The sequence below is a fragment of the Eschrichtius robustus genome, chromosome 13 (assembly GCF_028021215.1).
Source record: "Eschrichtius robustus isolate mEscRob2 chromosome 13, mEscRob2.pri, whole genome shotgun sequence".
Lineage (NCBI taxonomy): Eukaryota > Metazoa > Chordata > Mammalia > Artiodactyla > Eschrichtiidae > Eschrichtius > Eschrichtius robustus.
The window spans coordinates 45,840,449-45,852,308 of NC_090836.1; the positions used below are offsets into that span (position 1 = coordinate 45,840,449).

The window sequence follows — 11,860 nt, forward strand, 5'->3', positions numbered from 1 at the left end:
AGGCATTCTAGCATATCTGTAAATGGCACGGTCCCAGCACTTTAGTCGTGGATCCATGAAGTCTCAATGAACTTTTAAGAGACTCAAACCTGCTCATTTTGCAGATGGGGAAGTTGTGGTCTCGAGAGGGTAAGGACTAACCCCAAGGTCACTGCTTATATGGGGCCGAGTAGAGCCTACAGCTCAGTTTCCCAAGTCCCTGCCCCCACTTATTCCCATGCCTTGAGTGTTGCTGGCGTGCGTTTCCCACCAGAGGTACAAAAACCTGGATTCTTCCTTTGTCTGAGACCGGGTCTAGACCTGTCTGCCTAGAATCTAGAGACACGCACTGGAGCCTAGCGGTCTCCTTTTCCATGTCGTTGGCGCCGCCTGGTGGTGTTGCGGCGAATTCTCAACAGCCATGGCTGCAATCCGAGACCTGGACTCGAAATGATTCCCCAGGGCCAAGTTGACACTTGAGCTGGGCCGGAGTAGGCGTGAGTGGGATGGGGAGCTCTGCTCACTTTGAGCAAGCCTTGGATCTTGCCTCCTCCCAGCCCCGTTTCCCCGTCCCCCTCCTTCTTCCGGCCCTCTTTCCTGTGTACCGGCCCCCCTCACCATACACTTACACTCCCTGATGGAATTGCTCCCAAATCAGCGGGCAAAGATAGAGAGTCTGAGTCTCAGGGACGGAGGGCAACGAATCCAGATTTTATTGTCAGGGAGGGGGAAAAGGGAAAGACGTGGGTTGGGGGCCGGGGTTGCTACATCGTCAAGCAGAAAGAGTTGATGGGGAGGGGAAGGCCAGTGGGGGCCTGTCCCCCTCCCGGGTCTGTGCTGGAAGGACTGACGATAGGAAACCACAAGGGGGGGAGGGAGGTCACGACCCCGCCCGAGTTGTGCAGTGGAGGTGTCTGGTGGGAGGGGACAGCCATGAGGTCTAGGAGCTGGGATGGGGTAGGCTACAGACTCTGCAAATCCTGCGGAAAGGGGCGGGGCGGGGGCGAGGCTTCTATTGCTTTTTGCTCACAGTTTTGCGGAAGGCGAGGCGGGGGTGGGCTTGGACTGGACACCCCTTGCCCCCCTTGGTACCCCTTGGGCGATGGGTGCTGGTGAAAAGAATGGAATCCGGACTGGGAAGGAAGAAGGTGAGGGAAGGGTCTATAGGCGCATCTACTTGGTCCCACCCAAGTGCCAGAGATGCCACCAAGTGCTGCCCATGGGCCCGGCTAGACCTGGGCTGGGGCCTGATGCGGGGCGGGCACAGTGAGGTTGCAGGCGGTAAAACCAAAGTGCTTATGAGGGACCCAGGATCCCGCCTGCTCCCCTCCCCCTGCGGAGGACGGGGGTGTTCACGGAAGCGCTTCAGTTTGGGGGTAGGGGGCCGGAGTCCCAGAGTCCGCTTATTGCCAAGAAAATCCATTTCTGCCCCCTGGACCCCGATCATGGCTTGTGAACCCCATTTTGTGCTAGGTTTGGGGGGGAAGGGCTGGATGCACATGGCTTTTGGGAGGGGGGTGTCTCCAAGGGGGCTCGGGGGTGAGACAGCCCCCCCTTTTCTAGGGGAGAGGGAAGGGCAGGGGGCGGGGTTCCCTGAGATCTGGGGTGTTCCCCCCCTTCTGAAGCCCCCCTCCCCCGCTACCCCTCCCCTTTCCTGGAACCCCGTACCTCGGGGTGGGGGGGAAGGAGAGAGATCATTCAGGGAGTGCCGGGAGGAGGGACGGACTGGGAGCCCGGAGGCCTGGGTCCCGGCTGGAGGTGGGGGGGGTTGAATGGGAGGGGGTTCAGGGTTCAGGTCAGTAGGGGGAGAAGAGGATGGGTCCGTGCGCAGTTCGGATGGGCCCGGGGGCCGGGTGGAGCAGGGGGTGGGTGATCGGCGGTCCCTGGAGAAGAGGTGCGGCGGGAGCCGGGCGCAGAGACAGCGGGGAGCCTGCTGCCGCTGCCATCACCGCAGCCACCGCGAGGGGGCTGGGGAGCAGGCCTCCGGCCAAGGACTTGGGCAGCTCCTTGGAGAAAGTCAGAGTGCCCTGCAGGGGGGAAAGGGGCGGGGAGAGGGAAAAGTCATTCTGTGGCCCCGCAAACTCCACCTCTCCCAGGGCCAGCCTGCATCCCCTCTCCTCCCCGCTCCGGTCCCTGCCCCTTGGACGAATTCTCCATCGTCCAGGCCTCACCGCCAGCTCCCCGGCGCCCCTGGGCTTCTTGTGACGGCTCAGTAGGGGGTTGGGCTTCCCGGCCACGCCATCTCGGTGCCGCCGGCTGGAAATGTGCTGCAGGGACCAGTGGGTGGGGGGCTGTGAACCACGGGGAAAGGAGCAACCGCCAGGGAGCAGGGTGATCGCACCTCAGCACCAGGCCCCGCCCCTTCTGTGGCACCAAAGGATGACCCTGAAGAAGAGTCTCACCCAAGCTCCCTGTCCTCCCTCCTCTCTCAGCAGGTACACTCTCCAGAATTCTCGGAAAGGGCCTTGGACCCACCTGTTTCAGTTGGACCTCCGAGTTGACCTTGACATTGCAGATCTCACAGTGGAAGGTTCGGTCCTGGGCAGGGGCCTCTGGTTCCCCGGGAGTGGGAGGCCCCAGCCGAGGGTAAGCTTTGATGGGGCCCAGTCCACTTCGGGCCTCCAGAATTGTCTTGTGCTTAGTACCTGGAGCCCGCAGAAGGCAGGAGGTAAGAGGTGGAAAAAAATTCTCCAGGCCTACTACACCTCAAATACCCACATTTCCAGTTACTATATTGGGGGGGGGGTACATCAAGCGTGGGGGCTTTCCAAGGCCCTTGGGACCCTTCCAGACACAAGGTGGGTCAGGGAAAAGTCACAGTTACCAGAAATAGGGCGGGGGCGGGGAGGGAACTGAGGAGGTAAGGGGCTGAGGAATGAGGGAGATGATTAGGGAGGGAGATAGGCTGGTGAGTCTTAGAGGGTCCAGGGATGCTGGAAGCAGGAGAGTTAGGATATAGGAAGCAGGAGGGGATGAGGACAGGGGAGTGGGCGTGGGGGAGGGGAGCCCATACCTTTGTTATGTGCCTCAAGCTGGGACAGGGAGTTCACTGCCACCTTGCACAGAGCACAGTAGAGCAGCCGCTTGGCCTTCTCCTCCTCTTCCTTGCTACCCCCAGGCAGGGAAGCTGGGGCTGGAGTCCCCCCTTCACCCTTGGTTACACCCTGACCAGTCTCCGGAACACTGGGAGGGGATGGGGAGCCAGGCTGTTTCTCTGGGGATCCTGGGGCTGGACCCAGTCCATTTTCCATGGAAACTGTCACTGGGGGAGAAACATAGGGATCATCCCAGATGGCTTTCGGAGAAGATTCTTTATGTGGAGGAGACCTAGCCCCGTTTCCTGGAGGGCAAGGGCCCAGGAGTCCCCACCCTGTGACAACATGCATGCTCTCATGCCCTGGACCAGAGCCAGATGTGGTCCAGCTGCCGCAGGCTGGGTGTGAGACTCCAGTGCCTGGCTCATTCTCCATAAGCTGGGAATGGCTGAGGGGTCCAGCCCCACCAGCCTCTCCTTCAGCCAGGGTGAAGCTGGCAGCCAGCCTGGTGAGGGGGAGAGGGGCATGGAACAAGGGACCTCCCCTCCAAGGCCTGCCAGCCAGCCTGGGCTTCCCGCCCGGCCAGCCCCTTCTCAGAGGCCTGCCCAGTCCCCAGGGAGGCATGCCAAAGAACCCTAGGAAGGGGCAGAAGCGAGGTGAGGAGAGGTTGGGAGAGACAGACACAGACATGGCAAAAGGGAAACAGAAACAGCAGAACCAGAGAGGGAAGAAACAGGGATGTGGGCTGCTCTATAATTCATGGCTTGATTAAAGATGCACAGGCCCCAGGCTTCAGCGCTGGGTTCTGGCCTCTGCACAGGGGAAACTCTAGCGCTCCCATTCTTGCTCCAGCAGCTGATCCAGTTTCCGGGTCAGGGGGAGGCCGGGGGTGGGGCTGGGGAGCTGGTGGGAGGGGACCTCCTGAGCCCTGCAGGTGTCCATTTGCTGGTCTGTCCTGTGATCTTTCCTTTTTTTCTCTCTTTCTCATTTCTGACATCATTTATCTCCATCCCAATCCAGACAGCACACTCACATCTCTATCTGGACAGAACCTCCTGGCTTTCAAAAGCAGGGCAGGTATCCTTACCTCCCTAGGGAGATTGCCCTAGGAACTAAGTGAGGTAATATGTATCAAGAACCTAGAACAGTGCTAGACAGGAAACGTTAGCTACACCGCCACCATCATCATCCCCCTTTGACAGAGACATTACCAAGTTAACCCAAGATGTTCAGGCTAAGAAGCAGCCAGAACACAATTAGAACTCAGCTCACCCATTCACCCTATTTGTGCATCCCTGAGGGACGGTGTGTGTGTTTGTGTGTGTATGTGTGGTGAGAGTGGGGTCTGCTTCCCAAGCTGGTGGTGCAGCTCCCTGGTTTTCATTCTCCTTAGGGTAGGGCAGGAAGGACAGGCAAGGACAAGGAGGACATGGGGATGTCAGGTCTCTCTGGAGTTGCCATGACTGACATCTGATGTGGTAATCCCAGGATGGGGGTGGCTCGGATCGTCCTGTCTTGATATTCCTTCTTTCCAGTTTCTTGGCTGGGAGTAAGGTTGAGGATGGCCACCAGCCACGAGGGAGAAAGAATCTCAGAGCTGCTTTTTGTAAACCCGGAAAAGACCTCACAGATCTTCAAGTCTCACTCCCTCATTTCCGAGGGACAAAAAACTCTGGCCCAGAGAGGTCGAAAGATCTACCCAAGATCACCCAGGGAGTTGCCTGGGTTTCCTGGGCTCAGTCCTCCCTGGGGGGAGCTCCCGTGGGCAGGCCCTCAGATATCCTGATTCTCTGCCCTGCCCCTCTCCCCAAGATGAAATGGTCTCTCCCTGGATTTGGTGGTTCCGTTTTTCTTGAGGAAGTTTGCCAGGTAGCCTCACCCTGGCCCCTGTCTGAGTCACTGGGCAGTGGGGAGGACAGACAGTGGGGACTCTGCTGAGAGGAGCTGAGGCGGCAGTGGGGGTGACAGGATGGAAATTTTGCGTCACTGGGTTTGGCTGCAGGACTCTTCTTGGGTGGGGCTGGGGTGGGAGCCGAGGAAGAGAGAGATGAAAGCAGAGGAGAGTTCTGGGAAGTGGGGACAGAATGGAGGAGACAAGATCAGTTGAAGGATGCTGGGGGGGAGTCAGACATACCTGGACGGGGGGCTACACCCTCTCCATTTGGGGGTGTGCCGCCTGGGGGAGCTGGATCTCCTGTTTCCCGGACGCTGGGCTCCCTGCCTCGAGTCTTGGCAGCCTCGATGCCTTTGACTCTTCGGGCATGGCGATTACCCTTGTAGTGTGCCTCAGCCTGGCTCTTTAGGGATGGAGGAAGAAAAGGGAATCTGAGATCGTCTTTCATCTGAACATTCTCCCCATGGAGCTCCTTCAGGTCCTGGGGTGGCCTCAGCAGGCTGCACTTAATCTCTCCCTACACCAGGGCGAGGTAAAGCCCCGTGTCGAGGAGCCCTGGTTACTCAGTCGCTGGGAACCTGGGTCCCCACCTAGCCCAGGCTCTACCACACCACCACACCCAGGGCCTGCCTGCTGACTCAGGCTTCCCACCTTGTCCAGGGGTGAGGGAAGGGGACCTCACACCTATAGGAGAACCCTAAATGGGAGGGGCCGAGCAATCTAGCCAGTCCGCATCCTCTTCGACCCCGGGCCTTCTGTGCCTGTGTCCCCTGGCCCCAGGATCCAGCCTTTGCTGCTCCTGGGACCCCCATCCTCAAGCTGGGAGTCCCAGGAGCTCTGAAGCCTGGGCTGTACCCTGACTACTCCCCTCTGGGTCTCATTTTCCCTGAAGCCTCTGCAGACACCCTGGAGGACCCTGGCCCCAGGCCCCAAGCCCAGCTCTGGAGACAGAGAGAGCAGCAGAGACAGCTGTCAAAACAGAGGCGCTTGGCGGGGGAGGGGAGGGGAGGGCAAAAAGAGGGTGGGGCAGGGGTGTGCAGAGCCTGGCGGCATGGTGTGGCGTGTGTGTGTGTGTGTGTGTGTGTGTACTGGGTAGAGAAACAGAACATGCTTTCTTTTCCCTACTCAGCAGAACGAGGCTCTGCTGTTTTTCTCCAAAAGTTCTCAGAACCTGCATGCCACAAAGCCCCCTCTAGACCCACACAGAAGTCCCAAGGGAACCTCCGAGGGAGAAAATCTGGGAGGCCAGACACCAAGGTTCTGAGTTTGGGGTGGCTTCTCCCATGGGAGAGACTTTCCCTTGGGAGAGCAGTGGGGGCCAGGCCTTGTGTGTAATGTGGAGGGAGGACGGTGGAGAGAGGAGGAAGCCAGGAGGTTAGCGGGAAATGGATGAGCCGGGGAGGAGTTTAGCAGAGGCCAAGGAGGGCACAGGCTCTGCAGGGGGCCAATGACGTAACTCAGCCGTGTACCCAAGACCAGAGGGCCAGAGGCCACACTCCCACCCAGACACAGATGGCCACCTGTGTTCCAAGAAATTCTGAGCCAGGGATGCCTCAGTCCCCAAGGGAGGGATACATACAGCCATCTCTTGTCCCTCCCGAGTGCTTTCCATCAGCCCTGCCTCTCCTGCAGTATCCCCTCATATCTCCTTAATCCCTGACCCTCACCCAGAGCTCCCAGACCCTGCCCTCCCCTAAGATCCCCTGGTCGTCCCTGCCCCAGCCAGTGGATGGGTGAGCAGCTGGGTTTCTTACCTGAGAATTGAAGCGGATCTGACAGACATTACAGGAAATGATGGGCCGCTTGGTCTTGAGTAAGGGTCCCCCAAAAGTGTGGGAGAGTACAGCCTTCTGCACAGGGTCCATCTGTGGAGGCAGGCTGGGGTGAGCCAGGAACCCCAGCACAAGCTCATGTCCATCACAACCCCACTGGCAGCAGCTGGGTTGAACCAAAGTCCCCGGAGCCTCCTCCCAACCCCCCAGCATGCCAGAGGGCTCTGAGCCTCAGTTCCCTGATTCCCTCCTAGCCCAATCTTCATAGCACTGGCCCAGTGCTCGCATTTGACAGAAAGTAGAAGTGGTTTGCCCAAGGTCAGAGCATGACTTAATAGCAGAGCTGGGACTTGAACCTGGACTCGTCTCCATCCGTTATACCATGAAGATCAAGGTCTGTCACCTTGACCTTTCTCCTGGGCTGATCCACCAGAGGCCCACTCAGGAAGTCCCAAAGCATCCCAGATCCTAGGGCCCTCAGCTGAAGCCTTTTTTGGCCTCTGCTCTGGGGCACGACCATCAACCAAGCCAAGCTTCTGGTCCCAGGAGACAGATGTTCCCAGCTTCGCATCTCTGGGCCCCAGGTTGTCCTAACACACTCATTCCCTGGACCTCTTAAAGCAGTAGCTTCTAGAGGGAGTAAAAGAACTCAGGAGAGAGTAGGTGGCTCCAGCAGGAATAAGTAAGAGAACGTAAGAAGCTGGGCTGGCCTGACGCAGCCCAGGGATCTTCTGAACTCCCTCCCCTTGGTCACAGGGCTTCTGGGGCAGGGCTATGGGGCTGGGAGGGATTAGGAACGGCCTCTGCCCCCACCCTGGGTCAGCAGATGTCTTTGCAGTCTCCTGCCAGGAGTTCACATGAGGCAGGAAGAGGATGGGAGTTTCTCTCTGAGGCTTTCTGCTATGGGGATAAAGCCAGGGGCCTAGAGGCATGAAAGCTGCCTCCCTGCCCTGTCCTCCTCCCTTCTGGCCCCCAGGCGGCCAGGGAGAGGCGAGCCTGGAATGCAGCTGAGGCTGAGCAGAACTGGGTGATGGCTGGGATCTCTCATAAGCATGGAACCAGATTAGAGCTGAAACCTTATCTTCTAGGTGGAAGGATCAAGTGAAAAAAAAGTTGCTGGAGACTTGGGGGTCCTTAGCTCCTCAGCTGAGGCCCTCCCTGTGCCCAGGTCTTCATGATTCCCCATGAGACACTGGTGAGAGACAGGAACATGGAGCAGGGGGAAGAAGGCGGTCTGGAAAGCCCACACATCCTGTCTCCCCTCTGCTCCCCAAAGTTGTCTCACTGGCTGCTTGGGGTTAATGTCAGGAAAGGGGCTTTAGCATCCCTGTGAAATGCGCCATCCCATTTGGCGGCGGCAGAGGCAGGAGCCAGGTTCAGATAACCAGTCTGACAGACCAGTGTCAATTTCCTGCCCTGCCGTTGGCTGGAAGCAGCCCCTCTCAGTGGCTTACTCTTCTCCTCCTGGAAGCCCAGGTCCTTTTCAGGGAAAAGCCAAACAGGGGAAGACTGGGTGTGTCTGTGTGTGTCTAGGCAGTCTATGATCAATCTGTGCAGGGGTGGAGTGTGAAGGCGTGTCACGTGCTGTGTGTACATCATTTCTGTATCAACAGTTCTGTGCCGGGGGCTCTGCCGAAGCCATGAATGGTCAGGTTGTGCAATCTTCAGCTGTGTGTTTATCGGTGTGAATGTATGATGTGTCGGGCAGGAAGACAGACCAAGTTGGAGACAGGCTTTAATCAGAAAGGGGAGACAGATGTTGCACTCAGCTCCCAGCCTCCGGGCGACAGTCCTCCCTAACCAGGGACCCCCAACTCTGCCCCAGGGTTCTCCATAGCCCCTGGACGTCCTCACATGCTGGGTAGGGAATGGAATTCAGCCTAAACAGAAACCCAATCTGGGCCAGGAAACCTAAGTCGATGAAAATGGTAGGGAGAGAGGAGTGGGATGGAGAGGGGAAAGCAGAGGTCCCTGGCTCTGTCTGTGCCCCACCCCAGGACCCCAGCCTGCTCTCCAGAGTGGCTGAGGACCCAGTGCCCTGAGGATGACCTGTGAGCTGACTGTCCCAGCATCCATCCCCTGCAAATGGTCCCTGTCCTGCTTGGGTCCTTCCTCCAGGGTGAGAGCCTTTTCCTTTGCACAGCCCTCTCCTCAGGTTTAAGTCCATAAACACCAACTAGGGGTGGGAGGTGGGCAGAGAGGAGGGCAGCAACCCAGTCTGGTGGGTCCTTCCCACCCTCTCCTCCAGGAACGGAGGAGACACCAGGCTGAAGGTGAGGGTTCCTGGGCCCAATCCCTGCGCAGGTGGAATATGAGCCACTGAAGTGCTGCTCCAGGCCAAGGTCAAGAGGCCCTGGTGACCTAGATGAGGGCTCTCTGGGGAGGGGTGAAGGCCAGCATCTCCCAGAGCCCCTTCCCTAGGATTTTGGCCTAGACACTGTCTGGAAAGGTCCACAAAACAGCCGCCTCCCACCTGCCCTCCAATAGCAGACATGAAAGGGAATCGCTCCCCTAAGCTGGGGTAAAATGAATCAGGAAGGGCAAGGGGGAGGGAAGGGGGAAACCAGATCAGGAACACCAGGAGGGGCTATGATTATATTTCCTTCCATTGCCCTTTATCTGATGGCACCGCTGCCCCTGTTTGACCACCCCCCCCACCCCAAATAAAGGCAAAAAGGGAAGGGGGATGGAATCTCAGGGATGGGAAGACCTGAGGGACAGGAAGGATTGAAACAGGAAAGAGAGGGAGCTAGAGGGTGTCTAAAGAGCAGGTGGAAGCTGGTGGGGGAGGGACGCTAGGAAGGGGACTAAGGCTGAGATGGGGTCAGGGCTGCATAAGGGATCTGACCGGCGGCGTGGCAATTTGAGGGTAGGTGTAGGACCTGATGGGAAGTCTGAAAATTTGGGGGACTTCAAGGATCTGAGAAACAGAGGCCGGGGTATCCAGTATGGTGGCAGCAGTCTGGGGGGCGCCAGGTGGGATCCGGAGATTGGTTGGGGCCGCGCCGGTCGTGGGGGATGGGCTGGATAACCCGAGGACCAGGCGAAGGGAGAGGTAGGGAGCCGGGCAGGGGCGGGCGGGGATGGGGTGGGGGGGCGCTGCGGCAGCGGCGGGAGCCAGGGAGAGAGGAGGGGCCGGGTGGCTTACCCTGCGGGACCCCGGGGGACGCGGCTCCATGGCCCGGGGTGGCGGACCCGGGCGGGGAGGCCGAGCCTGGCCGGGCCGGGCAGGCCGGGGACGCGGCGCTCGTTGCCCGGGTGGCTCGGGGCTGTGCGGCCGGGCCGGCCCGGAGAAGGGGAGGCGGCGCCGGCCCGGCCCGGAGCCCGCCCCAGAGGCGGGGCCGAGGACGGGGGCGGAGATAGGGAGCTCGGGAGGCATGAAGGGGCGCTAGGGCGAAAAGAAGAGAGGACGGGGTGTCCATGTCCAGACACTCGTTCCAGAAAGACCTGGTCCTGGCGAAGGGCCGCTCGGCCTGGCGACGGGGCATTGACCAGATGCTCCACTGGGCTTCCTCCACTGGGGACCCTTGCTGGGTCCAGTATCCCTACCAATGGCCGACCCTGTTTCTCCAGCTTGGACCTTTCTCCTTTCTTTCACCCTTTCCACCCTCGCTCTTCTGCTGACAGCTTCTCTTTCGAGTCCGCAGACGACCCCTTCCCCTGCTCCCTCTGCACACGACCCCTGTGCCCCTTATACACGTCACTTCCCCTACTAGGGATGCAAGACCGAGCCCAGGTACCCAGGTGTCAGGCACTGCTCTCTTGGTGACTCCTCTGAACGGTGGAGCTGGGGTCGCCCAGGGCAGAAGCGACCTCAAACTGGGGACATCATCCCTAACCTCTTCCCACCTCCTCCTCTCGCCCGCCACCTGCTGGAGAACCAGGTTCCCGAAGGGCTTATGCTTCGTGCACTTGCTGCCCTCTGGCGGTAGAGTGGGGGCAGCACTGGGGGACGAGGGACAGGAGGGCAGAACAGCCCACTGCCCCAAACACTTCCTTATCCTCTCTGGATAGGTCCTAGGATTCCGGCTCTCTCATCTCTGGATCTCATCCCCTCCATTCCACCTAGGGCCGAGAGATGAGCGAAGCAGGGGCCTGGATGGAGAGAGAGGCTGTCTTTGGGAGACAGTGAGGGATGTCCAAGGGCAGAGGGACGCATAATGCAGGGAGGGGTCTAAGGGGTAGGAACTACCCGAGTAGGAGAGATCTGGAAGTATTAGTGCAGGGATGGAGAGACTCTTCCGTGAATAATAATACCATCACCACCACCTAATGTTGATTGAGCCCTTGGAATGTGCTGGCGTCTGGACTGAGCTCTTTGCATGGATTATCTAATTTAATCTTTACAACCACTATTATAATAGTAAGTACTATTATTATCTTCATTTTATAGATGAGGGAACTGAGGTTTAGAGAGGCTAAATAATTTGCCCAAGGTCATAAGCTAGTAAGTGGCTGAACTGGGATTTGAATTTAAACCCGGGCATCCTGACTCCAAAGCCCTGTACTTAACTGCTGCACAGTACTGCCAAGGCATGTCTGCAGCTTTTCTGCAGTCCTCATTCCCCTGCAGAATTTGGCACTATTGATGCAGCCTGCCACACTCTCTCCCTTGGCTTCTCCAACTCTTTAGGAACCTGGTTCTGTCCCCACCCCCTCCTGTGGCTCCTTCATTTCCTTTGCAGGGGCCTCCTCCTGTTCCCACTGCCTAATTCTGCTTATTCCCCAAGGCTTGGGCCTTGGTAACTACCTTTCTCTCTCTGATCCTCTATTAAATAAAAACAATGAAATAACGTAATAATCATAGCAGTTTACACTGATTGAAAACTTACTTTGTGCTAGGTGCTAGGCATTATGATTATGTAATACGATTCTCACAACAACCTTGCGAGTTGATACTATTACTGTCTTCTTTTACAGCTGATAAAATTGAGGTTCAGAGTGGTTAAGTAATTTGCCTAAAGTCACACAGCCAGTACTTTTGGAACATCAATTCAAATCCTGCCAGTCTGATGCCAAAGCTGGTATCACTCAACACCTGGCCACACTCTCTCCAAGCTTATCCACTCTCATGGCTTTAAATAGCTTGTCCCCACTAGAGGCCGTGGAGCCATGAACCTGGGGAGTCAGAAACTTGGGATTATCCACGTGAATCAACTAAGTAGCTTTGTGATCTTGGG

General features: G+C 58.0%; 1 protein-coding gene across 2 annotated transcripts; it reads right to left on the reverse strand.

Moving 5' to 3' along the window:
• Positions 1–667: 667 nt before the first annotated feature.
• ZNF385A (zinc finger protein 385A) lies at positions 668–9,957 on the reverse strand. Of its 2 annotated transcripts, none has more exons than XM_068561337.1 (7): positions 9,829–9,957; positions 6,663–6,773; positions 5,149–5,311; positions 2,993–3,241; positions 2,455–2,624; positions 2,151–2,246; positions 668–2,006 (listed from the first exon to the last, which is right to left on the reverse strand). In XM_068561337.1, exons 1-7 carry the CDS (start codon positions 9,856–9,858, stop codon positions 1,776–1,778), a joined length of 1,050 nt encoding a protein of 349 aa, XP_068417438.1. In that variant the 5' UTR covers positions 9,859–9,957; the 3' UTR covers positions 668–1,775. The 2 variants fall into 2 exon arrangements, with proteins under 2 accessions (XP_068417438.1, XP_068417439.1); XM_068561338.1 differs by lacking the exon at positions 9,829–9,957 and adding an exon at positions 7,037–7,363.
• Positions 9,958–11,860: the final 1,903 nt, after the last annotated feature.

What these genes read in the sequence shown, in the direction of transcription:
- ZNF385A (XM_068561337.1), bottom strand. Translation starts at nt 9,858, where the DNA reads ATGGAGCCGCGTCCCCCGGGGTCCCGCAGG. An exon ending in AGATCCGCTTCAATTCTCAG is followed by an intron (nt 5,312 to 6,662) that starts GTAAGAAACCCA and finishes CCATCCCTAAAG; the next exon opens with AGCCAGGCTGAGGCACACTA. An exon ending in GGGTGTAGCCCCCCGTCCAG is followed by an intron (nt 3,242 to 5,148) that starts GTATGTCTGACT and finishes TTTCTCCCCCAG; the next exon opens with TGACAGTTTCCATGGAAAAT.